This window comes from Colius striatus, chromosome 2, assembly GCF_028858725.1.
Source record: "Colius striatus isolate bColStr4 chromosome 2, bColStr4.1.hap1, whole genome shotgun sequence".
Classification (NCBI taxonomy): Eukaryota; Metazoa; Chordata; class Aves; order Coliiformes; family Coliidae; genus Colius; species Colius striatus.
Window position 1 is genome coordinate 55,667,661 of NC_084760.1, and position 24,291 is coordinate 55,691,951.

General features: G+C 38.3%; 1 protein-coding gene across 1 annotated transcript in view; it reads left to right on the top strand.

Annotated features, from left to right (window-relative positions):
• CLVS2 (clavesin 2) overlaps positions 1–11,197 on the top strand; it is a 53,485-nt gene extending 42,288 nt beyond the window's left edge. Inside the window, exons 3-5 of the mRNA XM_061990529.1 lie at positions 2,383–2,493; positions 5,413–5,633; positions 11,110–11,197. Of these exons, the coding sequence (XP_061846513.1) occupies positions 2,383–2,493; positions 5,413–5,633; positions 11,110–11,197 (420 nt within the window). The remainder of the gene's footprint in view (positions 1–2,382; positions 2,494–5,412; positions 5,634–11,109) is intronic.
• Positions 11,198–24,291: the final 13,094 nt, after the last annotated feature.

Genomic DNA, 24,291 nt, shown 5'->3' on the forward strand with positions numbered 1-24,291 from the left:
AAGCTTATAAAATCATGCAAGAAGGTGTGCAGCTGGGAGTGACTGGTTTGCTTTGCTTTCTTCCATAGTGCCTGTGTTATAGTGTTTTGACTCCCACATGGCTTAACACAATTACCATTCCAGAGTTAACTCTGAAGATGTCTTCAAAGACATCTAGATGAAACTTGCAAAAGATCTCTCCTGCAGCTCTAGTGTATGCTCTTTTGTGCATGGTACACAACATGCTGCACTGGACTTTTTTACTGGAGCAACAGCCATGATAAACCAAATAAACACGACCTTCTGTAGATGAATGGTATCTCCAGCAACTAAAGGTTAAAGTGTCACCCAATGATTTATCCTTCCTAATGGATTTGTTGGATTGCTGTGATAGGGACATAATTTACTACCTTTTGTGTAGCAGAGGTTGTGTTCTCACAGTGGTGTTTGGGGATTTACGATATTGAACAGGGTGAACTACGTGTCAAATTATCAACCCTTCTGTTTGACATTTAGTCAGTGCTGACAGGAATCAGACATTTAGATGAGACCTCTGTTGCACAGTCTTTCAACAATATTGTGCTATTTCAAGGCTCTTGTTAATCAAATGTTTCTGGAGAAAATCTGTAAAATAGACTGTTAATTGCATTGACTTGTACCGTAGCCAGACATATGTTTGTGATGTGTATTTTAGCTGTTATCCTCCCTGTAGATTATTGTAAAGGTGTTGCTTCCCTTATGGAAATCATCTAGTAATCCACAAAGTTTTTGCAATTTTGAAGGAGGTGATGTAAAGACCCCCTGGATTAGGAGTGCCTGCCCATATTTGAGTGATACTTTTGAGTGAAGCAAGTTACTTATTTGGGCTTTGTTGTTCCCACAGCTCTGTACACATTCACACAACTGAGGAGGTTGCCTAGCATAGGCACTTTTTCAAAGTACATTCCTATCTGAGAACATGTCATTAAAGATTTCCTTCCTACAGTTCCTGCTTTCCTTATCTGACAGTTCTTGATTGGTTGATACAGTTTGTGATTTTTTCCTTAGCCTTTTATTTTTTTTACTGTATGTTGTATGACCTTAAGTCAGCTTCAAATGGTGCTCTGTGGATTATACCTAAACTGTTGGATGCTTCTCAATGACCTGTTGTTTTGTCTCCAGAAGGGACAAAAATATGTCTGTTTGCAGAATGCCCAGTCTAACCGTTTGATTGCCTCCTTTTGAGCCTCTGATGCCACTGACACACAAGGCCTGAAACTGCCTTTACTGCATCCACACAGGAGGAGGAAGTGTAGCTGGGAAGCATGTCCTCATTTGTGCCTGTATGGCCAAGCCAGAGATTGGAATTGCTGCTGCTGTGAGGAATCTGGTTTTGATCTAAGTGACTAACATGACTTACTATGGTTGAGGACTGCTGAATAAGCTTCAAATGAAAGCCATTCATTTAATGTCTGTATCCCTAAACAATGAGAAGATTCTGATTTAACCCATGAAAACAAAAGGGGATATGTGTCAATTTACACCTCTTGGTTCCTTGCTTAGTACTGCCACTGTAGGTGACAGCAGCATCTTATAGCATTGTTGGAGCATATGATCCATCAGGCAAAGTCAAAATGAGGACAAACAATGAATTTGGCAATAGACTTTCAGGTCAGAATGGCTGCCCTTTTCAAACTGCCAAACTGTCTGGATTATTCTCTTGACTTAGCCATTGAAAATGGAGATCAGAATCTTTCCTAGTGACTTGTCTGCTCCTTGTGTTTTTCAGCAAGGAAAAAAGAAAAGTCATTGCTTCAATACAGATATTGCTATCCTTACATTTAAGCTCCCAAAAGGCCTCTGACTATGTGACAAGAATTACTGTCATGGATATTGCATAACTGTTTATGCATAATGTTTAATACATTCTCAGTTTTATGAAATATGAATAATACTGGAGACATTTTGAATAGTAGTTTAGATTTACACTTTCCTTTTAAGGTGGAAACAAGAGAGGAATTTCTAACGCTCTTCAATGACATAGAAAGAGTTGAGACAGTTACTATTAGAAACAAGTAAAATCTATAGAAGTAGAAAAGGGAAAAATATATTGTGTAGATGGATTATGGGCAAATTGTAAATGTTGAAAGCATTTTTGGAGATTAGAAATGCCATGCCTTTATTTTGAATCTATTTGCTGTCTCAGCACGTGTCCTCATCACTCTGTCTAGAGGTTGTTGCTGCTTGGTGAGGAAGACTGGAACTGGACTGAGAGAACACAGTTTCTTCGGTTTCTTCTTTTTTAAGGTTTATTGTTAAAACTACAGCATTCAGCATGGAAAAAAAAAACCACCTGATTTGATGTGTGTGCAACTTCTGTTAAAAGTCAATTCACATTTTATGTGTTTGTTTTGTGACATACAGGACAGTTTTCCAGCTCGGTTTGGAGGAATACATTTCGTCAATCAGCCATGGTATATCCATGCCCTCTACACAGTTATACGGCCCTTTTTAAAGGAGAAGACACGAAAAAGGGTATTCTTCTGTTAAATTGTCCATTACCTAGCAGCTGTAGTCAGCAGATGTATCATACTCTAATAATATACACAATATGTCAGCTTGCTATGGGTGGAAAGTATTTAAATACATCTGCATTGTAAAGAGTGTCTTTAACTGTTTTAGAAACATAGTGGTGTCTTTTAAGGACACAGTCAAGCAGTACGCTTAAGTGTATTTTAAAATGTAAGCATATACTTTCTCCTGGGTGATATTAAAATATTGCCAACATTACAGTTTCTATTAAGAGTCTATTCAATTCTATTAAATTTCTGCTGAAATTATTTGTCTTTCTTTTAAGAACAGAAGTAATGAGTATGAAGTCCTTTCCTACTGTGATTTCCTTGACATTAGCATGACCTAAGATACACAACTGGTATACAGTAGTTTACAAATACTGATTTGAGTGAGAGCCCATGAAAGGAAATCTGTGCACACATGTCTGTGCATGAGCACGAGCAGTCTCCGAGATGTTGCAGAACTTGCAGCATTTGCATCAGTGCAATAAATTAGAGCTGGCTGGTGATAGCACAAAGAACAATATTATTTTTGTAACAGGAAATTTATCATCCAAAAAAAAATCAGCATCACATACAAAGTCATTATAAAGAATGTGATGATTTAAAATCTTTTTTTTAAAATGAGATCAGCTCCCTAAGAGACCCTGTTTTCTTTCTTCAAGCACAGTCTATACAAGGCCACAACGATCATTGGTGTTCAGCTGTTTTTTACTGACAGATTGTGCTTAAGATATAGTCACAAATTTTGAACTATAGATCACAAAGCTTTTTATGTAATATCTGTTATGCAAATAAAACTCCATTTTGCAGGATTCAGTTGCACTCTGTTGACTACAGCTTCAACAAAGAACATTATAGTTCCAGATACATGTGAGGTCAAGTTCTGTGTATGCATAAGCAGGTAGTAAAGTACAGCTCATGGGTGTGCTACAACATTAAAAATAAGTGACAAGGCAGTTTAACATGAGTACTTACCAGATAGCAACTAAATTTTTATTTAAGTACCTGAATCAATGGTATATATTTTCATAAAAGTTGATGTTTTACAACTATTTTTGTCAATACTGAATATATATAAGAAGTAGTTAGGTGGTTAAGTATTGATGTAGAGTATAAAACTTAGTGGAAAGACGTGAAAGTTAAGTCCAGCACATAAAATTTGAAATTAATCTAAGAAAAAAATGTAAGAGGCAGAACAAATGATTGTGGAAAAAACCCAAACCAAACAGAATTCTCTTCAGAATGTTATCAGGTCTGTTATTTATTTCTTGTGTTTATCCTGAATTATTTTATATTTTTTTTATTATGTCTTGTAGATTTGCAACTGGTAGCTATATTCAGTTAAATGCAGTACTAGACATGTATAAAAACAATTGTTAAGAAGTGAAACGTTCAATTAGAAAGGCACCATAAACCAGATTACTTTCACCATTAATATTTGTTCTTTCATACAAGGATAAATTCCTTTCTGGGATGGAATAACGTTACTGGGTTTGCATAGTCATATGAAGCTTTGTGTCTCCATAGCTGACTGGAAGATGGGCAGAAATAGGCAATACAAGACATGCATATATTTGGTCTTTTTTAATTTAACTCTTAATAAATCATGCTAGGAGTGTAGCTGTCCAGAGAAGTCCCTGCAAGGTGAAGGGGAATGTCAGTTGACTACGCTTTATGTCTGTTCTGTACAGGCAAATCTCTGCCTGCCCTGAGGGGAATGAAATGCAGCGTACAGCTGTTAGGAGGCAACATCCTACCTTGCCTTCGTGGCTGCTTCTGTGCTAGTCAGTTAAAAAGGGTTGGGCACTGCCACTCCTACTGTTTAATTGTACACTTTTTGGCAGGGCACTGGCTGTGGCCAGCTAGTGCTTTCTTAGACATTGCCCGGGAACAGTTTGGGGATGACACGGACCAATAAACAGTATGGATGAGGTGAGCTTATTCTGGAGATGAAAGGAGTTTAGCTGTATGGATGTGAACTGTGCCATGGCACTTGCTCCTAGTTCCAAAGGATGAATCCTGGCCCATCTTACTCGCTAGTGTAGAAACAGCTACTGTGAGCTGTCTGTGTAGCCATACCTAAGGGCAGGCATTTCCTCCCAGTGGTAAATCTGCAGGTACCTAGTATCTGTGGCAAAAGGCTGTCCAAATCCAGAAGTGCTCTCCTTCTAGTCCTCATCAGTCACACATTCCTGATCTCTTGAGGAGAAACAATAAGATTAAACATAAACACAAGTATTCATATACATATGTCATCTCAATATACATAAATGTAAAGCATTTATGAAAATCAATCTACCAAAACACAGATGGAAAATATCAAATAGCCCATCAATTATTCCCTCATAACAGAAGTTATTTTGTTATTACTTACTTCATATATTGTCAAGTATGTACGGTAGTTACCACTACCACAATATTAATGAAGAAAGTCTTTCCAGTGAAGTTTTCATTACACTGCACTATTTATCTTATTTATACAACTCATGGATGGATGCTGAAAGTCAATATGTATTCCTTAATGTATACAGTGAATATTAATTTTATTTATGTTTTTAATTTATGCATTAATTTATTTAAGGAGATTAAATAACAAGAGACATGCAGTCTGTCTGTGTAGTTACCAGACATCAGTTAGGCTCCCCTCTTTATACCCCTTGTCCTGCAAACATTTTGGGTCGTTTATGCATTAATCACTTTGTAAGTTTATGAACCATGCTTAAGGCAGAGGCTGTTTGTGTCTTGGTGGCCACCTCTCTTAGCCCAAAACAGCCAGAATATTAAAACTTTAAAATGTCATCTAATAATGTTGATATAATTTATGCCTTGATGATTTTTGTGATACTGCTTTGTTTTTTACCTGCATGTTCACATACAGATATTCCTGCATGGTAATAACCTCAACAGCCTGCATCAACTAATACACCCTGAGATCCTGCCTTCAGAGTTTGGAGGAATGTTGCCCCCTTATGATATGGGGACATGGGCAAGAACACTGCTTGACCATGAATATGATGATGACAGTGAATGCAATGCAGACTCCTACAATGCTCCTGCAAAAGATTTAGAAAAGGAACTCTCTCCCAAATCCATGAAAAGGTGAGTTAAAGGTACTGTGGTCTTATAGTATTGCCATGAGGTTAACATTTGCCTTCCTCCTCTTTTATGAAACTGTAGGTAGTTCCCTGAGTTTATTATATATGAGAACTGTTTTTTTTCCTTTCTTAAGAGATCACTGTTGATTGGAGACTATAATATTGATTATTACCATGTGAGTTGTGAGCTCAGTGCAGCTAATTATTTCTGCGCTGCCATATAGGTAGTGTTTACTGTGTTAAAAATAAGTTGATATCCCACCTCAGCCTACAGTACGTACTAAAGAGATTGTGCTAGCAGGAGTGAGCTACAGTGCAGAGGATATACCGGGGTCAAATATCCTGCTGAGTGGTGATGATAACTATAAACCTTCCTCCATCTCATAGCCCAGTGCCTGATATCCAACAGCCTGTAGGTGTGAGGACCTTTATAGCACCTGAACTGTCAGTTGCTGTGACTGCACACAACATGAGAAAATGTAATAAGGAGAATTGGGACAAAAGCAGTGCCAATCATTATACTCAGGTGGTAAACATCCTAGTGCTTGGATATTTGTCGTGGTTTGGCCCAGCTAGCACAGCAGCACCATGACAGTCTCTCGCTCGGTGCCCCCATTCACCCCCACCCTCGTTAGGATGGTGGAGGCCCCAGCGAAATGGGAGTAAAAAGATAAGCAAGGTTGTTGTGGATTGAGACAAGGACAGGGAGGGCTCGCTGCCAATTATGGTTCTGGGCAAAACAGACTCCAGTACTCGACTTAGAGAGGAAAGTAGGAAAGTTTATTTCTACAAGAAATAGAACAGAATGAAAGCAAAAAAAGGCAGTAGGATGATGAGAAAATTACAACCAGCACTTTAAGATCTCCATCCCTCCTTTCTTCCCGGACCCAGCTCACTGCTCCCGATATCTCTACCTCCTTCCCCCGCAACAGCTCAGGGGGGCAGGGAGTGGGGGATGTGGTCAGTCTCTCACAGATGGGCTCTGCCGCTTCTGTCTTCTCAGATGAGGACGACTCCTGGCATTCTTCCCCTGCTCCAACACGGGGTTCCTCCCCCGGAACACAGTCCTTAATGAACTTCTCTGGTGTGGGGTGTTCCCAACAGCCGCAGCTTCTGCTAATACAGGGTCCTTCACACGGGACGCAGTCCTTGGTGAATATCTCTGGCGTGGATTCTTCATCGCAGTTGCAGTTTCTGCAGTTGCAGGGTCCCTCTCTCGGGACAAGGCCTCTTCTGGGCATAAGTTTAATGAGCTGCTTTGTCGTGGGTTCCTCCCCACAGTTACAGCTGTGGATATTGGGTCCCTTCCTCGGGACAGGGCCTGCTCCAGCCATAGTTTTAAAGAAGAAAATCACTGCCCCTGATGAGGGCTCATTATCAAAATGAGTCTCTACCGCCGATGCGGGGTCTTTAAAGAAATGAAAATAAATCTCAGCTTCACCAGTTCTCTCCATAAAATGCAGGGGAGTCTCTGCTACAGCACACCTCCTCCTCTCTTTCATCACTGACCTTGGAGTCCTCATGGTTGTTTCTCTCACTGTTCCTACTCCTTGCACCACCACCAGCCAGAAGAAAGAAGAAGAGGCAGAAGAAAAGAAAATGGAGGAAGAAACCTCCCTTCCGGCCTCTTCTCAAAAAAGTGATCGTGGAGGCATCTAATTGGCTCAGCCCCAGAAGTAGGTCTGGATCTGAGCTGGGGAGAGTTGCGAGCAACTTCTTACAGGAGCCATCTTTACAGTCCCTTCCCCCTTACCAGAAAAGGCTATCATGTCAAACCATGACAATATTCTTCTCTTCAGAAGATATAGTATAATTGTTTTTTACATGTTACCATTCAAAATAAAATGAACAATAGGAAGAGGTTAATTGCCTCATCAGTAACTGTGAAAGCAGTGAGGCAATTCATTTAGGAGGAGTAAACCTGGTCCAACCTTGCCAGGGCAGTAGAAGAGAAAGATTACGGTGGAATGCTAGAAAAGGTTGAGCAGGGCAGCAGAAGTCAGTGCAGCTCATAAGAGGTAGGCCTAGCAATGAGTCAGAAGAGAACAAACAGGGCAGAAAACAATATCTAAAGTCATTACAATTAATTCAGGTTATGCTAAGACAAGAATTCAGTTTCAGAAGATGGCATTTGATGCAAAAGGGAGAGAGGTTCTGGAAGCAGGTCAAACAAGATAAAATATTTTCAGACTCCTCAGTCAGGAAGATATTTTGGTTGGAAAATGTTGCATAGATTGGAGAGGACAATGTGATTTGACAGGGAGATATTTTTTTGGGAAACAAAGAAGGCACAAAAGGAAATTTCCATAGAAATAAAAATGAAAAAAGGAGTGGAGTGCAAGGATTTGGACTCAAATGATCTTAAAGATCTTTTCCAACTGAAATGCTTCATCTGAGGATGCAACAAAAAAAATGAGGTGACCTGTGACAAGACCCTTTGGAGCAGACTTTTTCAGATTATCCGGGACAAGCACATTATTAAATGGATCAGCAGCAGATTAACTAGATTCTTCATTCTTTCATGAATAATTTTAATTCTTATTTAACTTGAACTTGAAATATTCTTCATGCAGAATTACACTCCAGTATAAGCTTCAAATTGACACTTTTTTTATTCTGGGTTAGCTGACACAGTAGGAGATATACTGCAGAAATGTTGAAATTTGTATCTACATAATATTGAGCTGAAATTTCTTCACATACCTGGTCTTTTTCAGTTAGTGTGGCTGCAGCGTCTATTGAAATCCTCCTTCTTTGCTGTTGGATATTAAAAGTACTGAATAAACTTACTGTGCTAGTACCAAGAAGTGAATGATACTAAGATAAATAGAAAGTCCCAGGACTTCACGTATTAAAGTGCATAGACTGTGTTAAAACAGAAGTTGAAAAGTTAAGGCAAAACAGATAAAGTCTGTTTAGTTAAAAAATAAATTTAACTTGTATTTGGCACATGTTGGATTGTTTCTCTCAGTTTAAAACCACACTCAGTGTGGTATGTTAGTACAGAAGAAGATTTTTAACATATAAAATCCCATGACAGTAAGTAAATGAAAAATGCTTAACTTCTCTTAGAACAAATTTCTCAAGTATCTAGCAGATCTCCAACAATGTTCTTGTTTAATTTGGCTTGTCATTTAAAAATTAGTTTATTGCTCTGAAAAAATATAATTCTTAAACTAAAACCCTGATGAGAATTAACTTCTTTGTCACTCTTTTTTGCCCGTATATGAACCACCAATGTTCCTCCATATCTCTTTGAACTTTTGGTGAATTGGATACCTCTGCTTGAAAGGAAGGCTGATTGTGGGGAGTGTGGTGCAGATAGGGAGAAATCATTCTCACTTGTAAGAGACCACTAGGGGAAACATATTTATGGCACATGCAGCTGTCTCAGCAGTCAGGTTTAGCTATGTCCGCTCCCAGCTCTTATGGCTGAGGCACCCAGCTGGAGGCTTGTGTCCCCTTTTTATCTCCCCTTCTTGTCTAACCCAGCAGGGCAGATGTCTGTGTTGATCAACTTTTATGAGTGTGTGGCTTTGATTCCTCAACGTCTGTGATGGGTCTTTGTAGTACAACTCTGTCCTACCATGTTTTGTGAGAATTTATTCAGTAATGGCTGTAAAGTTGTTTGGAAAGTGTGGATAGAAAGTGCCATAGACTCATACAAATGTTAACATTCCTTTATTTGTGAGTTGCTATTGAATGGAATGAAACACGATAGTAAATGTTGATTTAAAACTGAATGAAAATAATTTCTCCTTCTTCAAGACATTTAGGCTCCAGAACTTACAAGCCACAGATCAGGATTTGTGCAGTTCCCTTTTCACATCTGCCTTGGCATTTAGGAGTTTGGAGGCCCTGGAAATTCATGGCCGAAACTGCCTCGCTGGGAATTTGAGGCCAGATTTCAGCCTCTCCAGCTCCCTTTCAGTTCCCCAGATGAGATTTGGAAATTGGCAGCTGAGGGAGAAGCTCAGTCTCCTATTAGTACTTACATTCAGTTGGGAGTCCTTTGAAATTAGTGTGCTTCCACAGCATTTTTTATCATGATGAACTGGATTTTCCAGGAGTATAGCTTCCCAGCAGCAAATTTTCAATCAGCTTTGCATTGGGATGGTACCTCGTGAAGATTTTTAAAAAGCATTTTTAATTTAGTGGTTTAGTTTTCTGCCTGAGGAATTGACTAGCCTTCTAGATGAGAGTTATTGCACAGTTTTAATTAAAATTTTTAAATTATGTTTATCACAAGAGAGACCATCACATTTTTAAAGCTAATTTTCTTGATTTTAGCATTAGTAACAGACTATGGTAAGTCTTATTAGAAAATTCCTTTGTGCTTAAAGTTTCGCCTAGGCTTTAATTCAGATGGTTTTTGTGTGTTTTTGAAGGTTTTCTATACAATTTTTGAGAAAGACCACATTGCCTTTTGCTATTTCATTCATCAGTTTCAGTGGATGATGACATTTTATAAGGGTAGGGGACTGACTCTGTATGGTTTTTTTAGATGAGATTGTAAAAGATTTTTCTTTGTACCCTTCACGTAAGAAAATCTGTAGCAATGATGCAGTTACAGTGTCCTTCCACTGATCAAAAAAACAGATGCCTACATTATAGGGATAAGACATGCTCTAGCCATTTCAAATCTTTTTTATAGGAGGGAAGAGAAAGAGACATTTCTAGCATGAGGTTCATCTCACTAAAGGAAACATCTAACAAGAGTTGCTTTTGCTACATTGGTGATGTAAGACCCATCTTAACACTTTGAACTTTTCTTTTAATGGAGTGTTTTTACTTTACTGGAGGTTTGAGTTTCCTCTTTTTCCCCTCACACATGGCTGTTGCATGATACCAGTACCAGTTTTATGCTGCTGTGCTGAATCAGAGAATCTGGAGAAATTGTACAGTCATGATGGAATTTGCCCTTACCATCTTTCTCTGCTCTGTTTGAGCTGATGAGTCTGACAGATGTGTGCACTGCTCCAGAAATCCTGTTGGCCATGGCAGATTTCGCCAGGATTGATTTAGGATCTCTCAGTGCTCTGTGTAAGTACTTCAGAAAAGGAGCAACTTGTGCATCTAGCTAACACATGGCACTAATGGCAGTGTTGCATTAATCAGCTGGGTAGCTGATTGTACCTTCTTTACCAGCCTGGTGCGTATAACCGTCTGTTAGAGAGGGTCAGTGCAAAAGACAACTTAGTTTGTCTTCTGTTGTATGCTGAGGATGCATCCTGTTTCACTGAAGGTAAGAGGATCCATTTTATTCTACCTTTTGCTCCTATATCCACAAACCAGCACTGAGCCATGTAATTACTCCAAGAGGGTATTTTCTGACCATTTGCAATGATGAGATGCTTGGGTAATGCTGTACCATTATTTTTAAGCTCTATCAGGAATTAAAATAAACAAAGGAAAGCTGAAGTTTGCCCTTATTTATCTTGATATAGAAATGTCAAATAAACATATTGTCCCCTCTGCAGGTCTCAGTCAGTTGTGGATCCTGGGGTGCTGAAACGCATGGATAAGAATGAGGAAGAAAACATGCAGCCTTTGCTTTCACTTGACTAACAGTTCCTGAGCATCAGACGTGAACTGAGGTGGAAGGCACTGCCTCTCAGCAACAAGCAAACCATTGGGAAAGAGTGTACCAGCTGGAATCCTATTTACTCTTGTTAATGTAGCATAATGGCAGCAGGCAACAGATTTTACTATTCTGCCTGCCTGGATTCTGGATGCCCTGGGGTGAAAAAGAAGAGGAGAAAAAAGGAAAATAAAATCACAAAAAAAAAAAAAAAGGAGGAAATTATAATTTATTCTGTAAGTGCCAACTTGTTTGTAAATACAATATAATCCTCCAATTTGACTTTATAAGTTATGGAAACAAATGCTGTGGAAATGAGTGACTATTAAGTATGTCCATGAAGTGCACCATAAAAAAGAAGATGTGTGTGTGCTCACACATGCACAGACATACACACAGAGAAACACATATTGGACAAAGAGAAATCTCAAAGCCAATCAAATGTTGTCCTTCTCATAGGAAGCCATGTTGCAGCTAGCATATTGACTACTGGTTTGTTTTCTCTCTGCAATGCTCATGTCAGTGCAAACATAAAAAGGGAATATAAGAACCTGGAGATGTTGTAATCAGTTGAATATTTCCTAACGCTAGGAATTGATTTCCCAAGTAATGATGTGGCTTAGGATTGTGATTTAGCATAAAACATGTAGCATTGTGATAAAGATAACAGATGGAAACAACTCTTTGACAGCTGTGTTATTTAGCTGTTTGGATCTGTGAGGTTTCTTTCTTACCTTTTTATTTACGGTTCACAAGTACCCTGGCTTGTTACCCTAATCTGGGTATTGTAACACGAGGACACATTGGAGGTACTTTTCTTGCATTTTGGGTGCACATCAAGAATTTTTCCAGAACTCCATTCTCCCTTGGAATGAGGAAATAGTCCTCTAAGTACAGTGTAATAACTGGTAATTGAAAGTAAAGCCTGGAAGCAGAGGTAAAAGTTAATCAGTGAATCCTGTGCACTGGGAGACTGGATACATATATATATTTTTACCAATCTCTGACAAGCATACAAGGTGACATTGTTAGACAAGTATATTTAATTGAAGGTTTATACAAGAAATCATACCTATTCAATGTACTTAGATATATTATAGATTGTATATTAAAACAATGTCATTATTAATATAGTAAAACTTTCCATAGAATAACAGCATCCCGCTCCAAGTAAGGATTAATATGAGCAAGTTATAGTCAAACATCTCAGCCTATGTGTTTAGGACACTTTTGCTTTGTTTGTACTGTAACTGTATATATTGAACATGTGCCATAATAGAGAAACATATTTTACCTCTGAAGGGCCACAAATTTCTCTAGAGATTGGGTAAATCTGCTGAAACACAGGGACTGTGTCATCTTTGTGTGCTGGCTGATGTGTGTGCAACCTGTTGTATACTGAGGCAAGAATGTAATTTCTTATATAGGACTTAACTCTGCAATCAGAGTGAGAAGATACAGGGTGCCCACCAAGACATCTGAATAGTTAGAGGTATTGTAAGCATGTCTTGGCAATGCAGGGAATTCCTTAACTGATCCACAGTGGAGGAGATAGCTCACGGCAACCCTTCCTCCCAAGTGCCAGAATTTAAAGAATTTCTTCTATCAATTCGCTGATCACTGAAGTTTCAAAGTCACTACTTGTAGGTCACCTTTCCTTGCTCAAGATAGTTGCAGCTCTAAGATTTAGTAGACTGGGATGAGTTAAGAGAGAGAGGAGAGTGAAATCTTGGAAGCATGTCATCTTGGAGTTCAGCTGTAACTCCTGTGGCAGCAGCTTTGGCATTTCTCAGGGCTGAGACAACCTGGCCTCTTCCAGCATCACCAGATTAGCCCAGGCAGCACACAGATAAAGCTTTCCTACTTTGCAGTTCATTAGTAATGCTGATAAATAGTGTATGCCTCAACATGCAATTGCATTGCAAGAGTTTGTCTGAACAAGTCATTGCTTTTCTGCTCTATTTTCATGATACATGTTATGAAATGCAAAGAGAAAAGATGCAGAGTCTGAATGTCTTTTCAGTCTGTGCTACAAGTTTTCAGTTGTAGAAACTGTTGTAATACTGCATCTATGATTTGAGAGACTTGAAAGATTGATGAACTCTTGTGTACTATTTTTTTGTTTTATTTTTTACACACCTTGTAACATCATGCTGAACATGGTGAGATGTGTCTCTAAGGTTTACATTAAGTCCCATATTTGAATGTTTGTTCTAGATGCCCACACTTACAGTTAGTAGAATAGGATATCTGATTTTTAAATACTTACCAGATAAAATTCTTAACATCAGTAGAATTTTTCTCCTTGTAAGGGCTTCAGGATTTAGTCAATATTCCATACATATGCAAGTTGTGACACAGTGGTGAGCAAAATCTTCATAGATCTTTTGGATATACGGGCCAAACCTTGGTGTAAACCAGCACAATGCTGATTTTAGAGTACACTAGCTGTCTGGTCAGAAAATACAAATGACTCTTACAGCCCCACAGAGTGTCTTTTTAGAACAATGTATCTACTGAAAATTTGTTTTGAAGCTTATCAATTTGTTTTGTTTGCAAATCTTTTATTTATGCACTTATCTGTAATTTATATAATGCTTTCTAATGCCTGACTTCAGCTTCAAGTTAATGAGTATTAATATATTCTTTCCAGAAAGTGAAAGTAGGATGTATTATAATTTGGTGCAACTGGGTTCTTCACCAAGAATAAAACTTCTGTTTTAATATGAATCTCTCTGTTAAGAAGTTAGGCTACAGGTCTTCTTGTCTGCAGCTTTTATTTTACTGAAACAAATTCTAGCAGTGGTAACTGCAGTTGTGACATTCATAAGAATACAAAAAAGGGTAAGGAAAATAACTATCCTTGACATACTCCAATATCCTTTGAAGGCATTCCTCTTTTACACATCAGGATACATAAAGAGTTTCCACCTTTCCCTTGCTTCCTGTAGAAAATCTTTAATAGGTAAGTCAATTTTTAATAGATAAATTTGAACTGAGAACTTTTTAAAATTTTAATTATTGTAGGAATTGATATCTAATTTTTATAGCAGAATTGAAGTGCTAAAAATAGAATTCAGATGCTTGGGAGGAATTCCTCTCAATTTCTTACCTGTACTGTATATTGAGTAGAATAAAACCTTGTTGTAATTATGCATGCTAATATGCATATAAAAAAAAATCCTGCAATATGAGGAACTTAGTAGAAGCACTGAATACGCCTGTCCAAGCAACTAAATGAAAAAAGGGGGAGAAAAAAGTGTAAAAAAATGTTAGTTTCAGGTCTCTGTGAAGATATAAAAATGTCTCCTTACATGATGTTTCTTTCATGAAACAAATATTAAAAAATATATGGAAAAGTTATGGAAACTTACATGTCCAAAACCTTCCTCCTGTAATCAGAGATGTCAGTAGTGTCTTGGCTTTATAAGGACTGTTAATCAGTTGTACTAAGCTCCAACAAATGCACAGGCTCCCAATAGTTGCTAGTTATAAAAAATAGCTTTAAGATGTCTTTACATAAATGTAGATTTACTGTACAGCATATGTAAAAAGACATTTTACACTCTACAAACGTGCCATGCGTATTCACAAAATACATTTGTAGAGACATACATTAATTAAACACGGAATTAAAGATAATAGGAATAAAGGGGTCTGAAGAGGTCATTGATGTGTGGAAGAGCAGATTTGCTTCAATGTCTCAAATAGTTGGTTTAGCTCAGTACCTTGCATGGAATTATCTTTGTATTATTTAATCACTGTCACAGCAAAGCCTAAGCACGTTAGCTGACGAATTTGTAACCTGACAGTGTTTTGTCCATGGCTGTCCATTTTACCTGTTCTGTCTCGGAAATTAAAAAGTTTGCCAAGCATCATGAGAACTACCTGTGAAACACTCTGCAATAAGCTTTGGTCATGTCCATGTTATTACAACATTTCTGCCATTATCAGTGTATGTATTCATCAAGATTTTTGAAAAAGTCATATTGGAAGGAGCACAGAAGAGAGAAAAATAAAAAATCAGGTTTCAGGACTTTGTTTAGAATATAAAAATAGAATTTGGGGGCGGGGCACTGAGTTTGGTTTTGATAATCTTTATTTGCCTAGGGGGGATTTCGTGCTGAGCTATTGACAGCATTGGATACCAAGACAAATTTGAAAGGGAAATATCAATGTGAATGGCAAGAGCAAAGTTCTCAAAGGATTGTACCCAAAAAAAAAAAAAAATCACTTAATCACGTGGCTAGCTGCATTTCTTCTGAAGAAAGAAATTTTGCAATAGCTTATGAGCATATATTTGTGATGCTGAGAACAGTACTTTTGTCTGTGGAGTTCAAAGCACACTACGAAATCAAGAAAATAATAGTTATATCCCATTTCTCAGATAGCAAACCAGAAACATAGCCAGTTAGAGACATGAATGGAAGACATTCACATTGTGTTGATATACAGCAAAAATGACACTTTGATCATTCAGTCTGGTTTGAACTACAGGAAAAAAAATAATGTGTTCCTATTTTGTGTGAGAAGAATGTCTGGTTGTTGATTTAGTTATGCCTAGTGTCTTTACAAATCTACTTAAACATTTTGCTATGAGACGTTTACAAACCTAGAGTGAACTGCTTTCCTGTGAAGTGAAATTCAAATGAAGAAATGGTAAAAAGGGAGTATATTCCCCAAATGAAAGGTATTTCTTCCCTATATAATTGCTGGGAAAAAGGTAGCTTACTCTGAAGACCCCCAAAAGGAAATCTTGTCTGCCCAGTAAAGAATTCTGAACTTGATGAGGGAAGATCTCCTTTTGAGGACCTTGAAAGTTACTTATTTCCCACTAATCATACAAGGAACAGCAGCATTTTATTTAGAGGCATACTAAAATGCAACCTTGGTAGACAGGACCCCACATCCTGTATTGCGTTGTAACCTTGAGTAATCGTGTGTCAAGGGCCTGTATTTAGCACATGAACTTGGACATACCTTTTAGTCTGCGTTTCAGCTTTCAGTTGTGTGGGAATTTTTTACTATCAGCTTTTGGAATCTTAATTCATTCCTTTCATATGGGTCTGTTGCCACAAAATGACATTGACCCCTGTTGGATTGCACAATTTGCAAAGTTGTTAAAAAACCCACCAATTTATGTTATGCTGGGCGACGGTGAAGTTGAAACATGGGTCACAAACTTCCATTACTTTATTGCTCATTCTGTAGTGCTTTGTATGTGTGAACTGTTTTGATTGATAACAGACCTGCCAGACTTGCTTGATATGAGTTTAAAAAGAGAGAAGCAACTGCTGTGAGTTCAAAATCTGAGATATGGCATCACTGTGGAATGTAAAGAAAGGACAAGTGAGGCACACAGGGAAAATAAAGAGATCTTCAAGGGAAGATGCTGATGCTTCCTTATGGCACACATTTTTGTTAAACATGGCCAAAATATTTTGTCTGTGGGAATTGTGATGAGCTAGCTCTGTTGGTTCTGAATCAGTCACTTACAACAAATCCTCTCTAATAAAGGTGTGACAAAGTTTCCTTTTGCTGCTAGCAGAGAATTTACTTCCAGAGAACTGGCATTATCTGTCAATTTGCAGCAGACAAATGGTGGGAGTTAATTAGGATTTGTATTTGCTATGGAAATGCTGCTGTGATTTCTTAAAGAGACTGTGGTATCATCAGTAACACACAGCAGAGCCTAAAGGCAGGCATCTCAAAAAAGGGGCCTTGGTTAATAAAAATTAAGGGGATAAAAAAATAAGGGAAAGATAATAGATGATAAAATACAGTAATAAAAATAAAAAACAGAGGCAACCCTGCAGTGGAAAGCCATATGAATGGCAAAATAGTATGAGTGAACTTGCACGAGCACTTCCAAGAGGTGAATCAGTTGCCTATCTTGTCTCCCCGATCTACATTATGAGCAGAGCTCCCATTTTTCACATGGTCTACCTTTTATAGCTATAGTTAAGTTTCCCAAATCTTTAGAAAACTCTTGAGTTACTTTGTGAAATTGTAGATGCAGTAGCTGAGCTTGTGAGTATCATTTAGTGGATCAATGCATGCCACCAGATCCTCACCTGGAAATGGGACCCAGGGTGACTCAGGCCTGGTACCTGAAGGGGGATGTCAAATAGCATGTCCTGCCTGGCTGAAGAAGTCGTACAGGGAGAGAAGGAAAGGAACCACATTGTTGAAAGGAAAGGTGGGAGGTGGGTGAGGTGGGTAAAATACAAACAGGGAGTTGAATCGTTTTAATATAATGGAGAAGGAGGCTTTCACTTGTAATACAAAGTGAACTAGCAAACCTCACCGCACATCTGCCATCAGAAAGGAGAAAGGCCACCTTTCTCTCCTTCCAACACAAACTTGATTTTGATGTATTTAAACGTGAAATATATATGCCAGGCCTGAACTGCTGCCATTTCCTCAGTCTCTCTTGGGATATGCGTGTCATGTAGCATGGAGGAGTGGCAAAGCTAATGTTCACAGACCTGTGCATAGGAAGAGGAGATGCATTCTGCAAGTCCCTGCTGCAGAGATAATTTCATAGGAGAATTCAGCGCTTGCTTGGATTAAAGCCCGTCTTGCCCTGACATCAATATCAGCACCTACTCTGTGTAGAAGGCTGTAAGTGTAAGCCTTGTGGGAACATTTTCTATGCACCTCCATGTCTTGCGCTAATTAAGCAGCCTCTGAGTGGTAGCTGGTGATCTATGTCCTGTGTCTTTAAACAGTTTTGCTGGTGATGTTAATTGTAGCCATTAGTCACTGGGAGTGAAGATAATTTAAAGGAAACTGACAACTTTAAGCATTACACTTAAAAGTCTGAAAATAGTGAATTGGTGATGGTTACAAATAATGTCTGAGATTATGATACAGAGTTTCAGGATTTGGTTCTATTATATCCTTGATGGGATCTAGTGTATAATCACTTTCACTTAAATATGGTTTATCCTGAGGTTCATGTTCATGTTCCATGCATTAGTGGCAGAAGGAATATTAGCAAATGTGATTCTAAAGCTATGAATACATCCAGAGAGGCACATGTAGAATATCTGACTCTGTTTTTAAAAAAATTCTTTTGCAGTTAACTAGTGTTCATCTTTACAATAATGTCTCTTAAATCATTTCTTTCTCTAGCTCTTTCACCCTAGAGACTGTTGTGTGAAATGTGTCCCACAAATCCTTTCTTCTCCTACCTCCTTGCATTCAACAACATCCTGTCTTCTGTATGTACTGTATTTGATGAGTAATTGGAGAAAAATGTAAAAAAAACCCAAGAACTTCACCACTGGAATGGGCTGCCCAGGAAGGTGGTACAGTCCCCATCCCTGGAGATACTTACAAAACATGTAGATAAGGTGCTCAGGAGATGGTTTAGCGGTGGACCTGGCAGTGTTAGATTAATGGTTGGATTTGACCTTAAAGGTCTTTTTCAGTCAAAATGATTCCATGATTCTATCATCTGCAGACTAGAGCTTGAGGGCCACTATTTTAAATATTTCTCTAATACAAATCTCTGCTACAGGGTGAAATGGAAAATGAGAGCAGTGGATGACCTCATCATAGAGGAATACAAAAAAGACCCTCTCGGAGTCTGGACAGGTGTAAACAGGCAGTCATCTGAGATAGCTCTTGTGATTTAAGATGTTACCTTGCCCTGAGTGTTAATTATCACTTATTCAGGTAGGGACTACTGCCCCAACATTTAAGCAGTGTCAGATTATGGAAGTACTCCTGTCCCAATGAAGGTTGTGCACAACTCAAGCTGTTGATTCTGCACTCATGCAAATATAAGAATACTCACATAATCTATTAATACAACTCGGTTATGTGAATAGTAATGAACAGCTAGTTGTGGTGACATCTAAAATTGCTAGATTGGCTATCTGTGCCTTAAGGCTCTTGTGATCTGTAGTACTCGCTTAGCAGTAACCGCTGAGTAAGTTTTTTCGTATTCAATTATCTACTTTAGAGCCTTACAGAAATTACTACAGCACCATATCAAAAATTCAAAAATTAAATTACAGAAGTAATTTGCAAACAGTGCTTGTATCCTCAGGACTAAATTTATTTGTTTGTTTCTCAGTTTAGTACTGTTTGGACTCAGGGGGTCTGAGATTTGTAAAGCCAGGACAAGTCTATCAATCATGTTCTCTCCATGTGTAGTTTCAATAACTATTCTTTTTTCACAACCTGTTGTCAGTTTGAATTTTATTGTTGGACCTAGTATGATGGTTACTTTTGGTCTGTTGTGTTCCAACCGAAAATCCGAAGATTTAAGTAATTTTGTGAAACTTATCACTCTTGTATATTTCAATATCATTAGTTCTCTGTGATCAATGGGCTGCTTGGGAGATTACTACTACTTTTACTGAGGAAAAATGACATTCTGTTAAATAAAATATGACCAAATGAAAATTAAAAGACATATATGTTTTTTGTGTTTGTACATAGGAGTGTTTGTCTGGCTCGCTTGTGGCAAAATATATTTGGAGGATGTATTTTAGTTGGAGTAACTATATTTGACTTTTATTAAGGTTTTGAGAAATAACTGAGTGGTGTATCAACGTGTAAACTTTTTTTTTTCTGGTAACACCTAATGGCTCATTCTGCACAAAAGTAAGTTTTAGAGAGCTAACATATTCCATGTTTATAATGAAGTGAGCTGTCACTTCTTGGAGGTCTGCAAGTCATGAATGTCCTCATAGATCATGCAGAGATGCAGCACAAGAAAAGTTCATTATCTCCTCAAAGATATTTCCTCTTCTCCTGTGTCTTAACTTCTTCTGTACTATGTTCCCTAGCATCATCTGATTGTCTTCAACTTTTGATGCCACATCAGGGAGAAGTGTTGTTTACTTCTCACAATGATGCCCCTTTCTTCGGGGAAATGTTGCTGTTCTCAGGAGAGAGTAACCAGAGTAGGACAGAACAGGCTGTGTGATGATAAAGCGAAGCCTGTGGAATGTCAATATTTCATTCCAGATTTTATTTTTCTTGGGAGGGAGAGACATGGTAAATGATAGTCCTGTGTTTGTGTGCTTCTCCATTGTCTTTTCTATAGTAATCCTTATGTTAGGCAAAAGGACACTTAGATTTTCTGTACATCCCTTTCACATCCCACTGGAATGAGAGTGTGTGTGTGTGTGAGAGATCCCACTGGAATGAGTGTGTGTGTGTGTGTGTGTGTGTGTGTGTGAAGAAGCAGCAAAGCCACACACATGAAAAGCAAAGCAAAAGCAAATAAAGATGTTACTCCCTACTTCCCATCAGCAGCAATGTCCAGCCACCTCCCAAGAAGCAGGGCTTCAGTACGCATAACGGTTGCTTTTGGAAGGCCAAAAATGAACCTTGCCTCCTCTTCCTGCTCCTCTCCCCCAGTTTATACTACTCAGCTGATGTCATATGGTATGGAATATCTCCTTGGTCAGCCTGGGTCAGCTGTTCTGGCCATGGTCTCTCCCAAGATTGTGCCCAACCACAGCTATTGGTGAAGGTGGGGGAAGGAATGCTGGAGGGACAGCCCTGATGCTGTGTGAGCAGTAGTCATATTGATACCAACAGTAAGTACAGCACTGCAAGAGCTGCTGTGGAAAATCACTACCATCCCAGACCCACTACAACCACAGAATTTTTCCATATTCTTAGCTTTGGTTTACACAGATTTAAAAAAAAAAAAAAAAAAAAGGGCTACTAAAGCAGCTTTCTGTTTTGTGCATAATCATAGAATCACAATTAGTATATTCAGATGCATTCTGTATGCCAGTTCTGCAAGGTATAACTTCCCAAGAAAAACAGATTTCCCAATTACCATATTGAAAAAACAAAGTCAAACGTTTTTCATTTACATAGGAACGTATCCCTTCAGCTTCCAGGTGCTGCGTTGTTGAATACAGTATATAAGCCATTGCAGCACAAGGGTGCATTTCATCATGACAACTGTAACAAAGTAGATATCAATACAGCTTTCTGCTCCCTTTGAAATCCTTCACTCACATCCCTCTTGTGGAGGAAACACTGCTGTAAGTCTGTGTGGTTTGCTACAATACCTCACTATAGTGCTCTCAGTTACAACCACTATCCATTTCTATGTTTCTCTGGCCTTGATGAGGAAGCTGGATGGAGCATTCTGTAACTCACATGCAACTCCATCACCTTCAGTTCTTACCAAAGGAGACCAGACTTGTCTTTAGTCTGAGGGAAGTGGGATGCTATAAAGGCCTATGCTAGGGCTACACAGTTTAGACATGGTACTGCAAAAGTAGGCATGTGGGCATCATGGAGCAATGCGTTTCACTCCTTGATGGTGACCAGAGTGTGTCTTTGCTCTCAGGCACTAGTGTTTCTGTAGGAGCAGGAAGTCACACACAACTTCCAGACAGAAGCAGAATGTCAGTGTAGCTCCCACTGCTGTGGAGGCATGTTCAGTGGGATGTGCAGGAGTATGGGAGGCTCATCTGAGGAATTAATCACTTATCATGCTACTACAACTTTGTAGCATCTTACAGTAGCACTGTAATGGTGTAGGATATAGGAATGGATAAGTGAAATTGGGAGTGGTGCCATTAATTTCAACAGTTAATTTAATTACAGCAAGGTGGTGTTTGCACAACTCTGTATATCAAGCAGAATAGAAACATATCTGCAAAGCTGAAAGTTCTCTATGACAGTAGAAAATGAAGTACTTTGTCTCATTGCTTGCATGCATCTTGTCAATGTTGGTTTCATTCTCATGAGCTGAGTAGTGAGAGAAAACAGCACTTGGCCTTCTAGACATGTACAGAGGGTTGGCTGGTCAAAAGACTTTCTAGTACCTGAGCCATGACTGACAGTGTCCCTTGCCCTCTACATAGATTACCAGGCTATAAAGCAATCTTTCTTCCCTTCATCCATCAATTTAACTGTTTAAAACTCTTGAGATTAGCAGCTGAGAAAGTTCATATGTAGAAAAACTGTGTCATGATGGTGAAAAATTTAACACCATGCCTCTTCCCAAATTTACAAGAAAAAATAAGTAATGAAAAAACAGTATTGAAATAGAATTGTTTAAATTTTAATTCCAGCAGCAGTAATGCTAAAGGAAACAGATAATAATATTATTTTATGTCAATATTTTTAATTTCAGTCTCTGGAAAGAAATAAATATTTTTCTCATAGATATGTAATTTCTTCCTCATGAAGCCGTGAAGTGGAAATCAGATTGATCTTACTATATTCAGTGCCTAGAATCACTGTATAAAGGCAAATCTCAATGAAGCTGTTGAAACGTTGATCTTTATGAGAAAAAAACCCCAACTTTTTCTAAAATTCAATATATGAACTTAAAATTTAGAGAATTTGCATATGAAATAGGAAGTCTTTAATTATTTCCAAAATTAGCACAATGATGGTTAATGCCAATTTAAAGCGTATTCAAAAGCTTTAATATTCTTTACTTTTTTTAATGCATATAAACTTTTGCAGTTCAGGTCAGTCTACCAAAAAATAGCAATAAAATGCCCTGAAATCTTAAAGTGCTCAGAACAAAGTATGAGATACAACTGTGCATTATACTATTAAATGGATTTTTTCAACTATTAAGGCTTACATCCTTGTTATAAAATACTTTTAATTCTCCTATTAGTAAAGTTCTCAAGGAGAAATATAACTTCTTTGCAGAAACAAACAAAACCAGAAAAGAAACACGGCATACTGCAGCTTATATTGCCTACTCTTTATTTAATTCTTCATATAGGTTCCTTCTTTTTCTTCTTTAAAAACATGTAGCCACGGGTTGTAGTCCATGAGATATATCAAGAGGATGGAGCCCTGTATAAGCATGCTAAACCATAATAGCTTCTGCTGGTATTATAGTGTCATTAAGAACATTTGACATATAGTGTAGTTTGAAAAAAAATTATAGAGAGAACCTGATGAGGAAATAAAGATGCAGCACTGAAGAGAGTGTTTGTACAAAACCTTGCAAAGATCCCTGTCAGGTACACGAGTCTCTTCAAGAATTATGATTTACAATCACTTTAGGGTAGGGTGATCTTCAAGCTCCAGAATGAAAGAAAGGGGAAAATGAACATAATACACACTAACCAGCTGAATTAATAAGAAACCATGATGGAGTGATTGTCACCCTGTATTTGGTACTGGTGAGGCTGTGTCTCGAATACTGTGTTCAGTTCTGGGCCTCTCACTACAAGAACACTGAGGTACTGGAGCATGTCTAGAGATGGTCAAATAAGCTGGTGAAGGGTCTAAAGAACAAGCCTTATGAGGAGTGGCTGAGGGAGTTGGGGATGTTTAGCCTATAGAAGAAGAAGCTGAGAGGAGCTATGATCACTCTCTGTAGCTATCTGGAGGGGAGTTGTAGTGAGTCAATCTCTTATCTCTAGGAATGAATAATGGAAATGGGCTCAAGTTGCACTGAGGAAGGTTTAGATTAGACATTAGGAAGAACTGCTTCATTGAGAGGGTTAATAAGCATTGGAACAGTCTGCCAGGGAGGTAGTCAAGTCACCATCCCTAAAGATATTCAAAAAACTCATAGATGAAATGCTGAGGGATGTGGTTTACTTTAGTGATGGGCTTGGCAGTGTTAGGTTAATGGTTGCACTCAATGATCTTAAAGGTCTTTCCAGCCATAATGATTCTGTGATTCTGTGGAAAAGTGGATTTAGCCTACTGTTAATTTTCACGAGCGAAAACTATCTCATTATAAGGATTTAATAAAATGCGGACGTGACTGCAGTGCAGTGTGGATTAATTAAAATTCAAGCACTAACTGAGACTGACCTGAAGTCATAATTCCTGTGAGCAACATTCTCTGCCACTTGTCTTTGTGGAGGATCTTGAAGAGCTTTTCAGGGAAAATGGGAATGTGAACTACTACCATTGCTTCTTCCTTTCTAATGCTCATTTCCTTTGAATTTTTCTGCTAATATCCCTGCATTATGAAAGGAAGCAGATGGTTCTTCTATATGAGAATTTCTTCAGTCTTCGTTTTTTGCCAGCTTCCTGTATTCTAATTTTATTGATGTTGAGCTGTTTATTGTGTTAGAGTTCTTTTTTGGGGGGAAAGGTGGGGAGATGA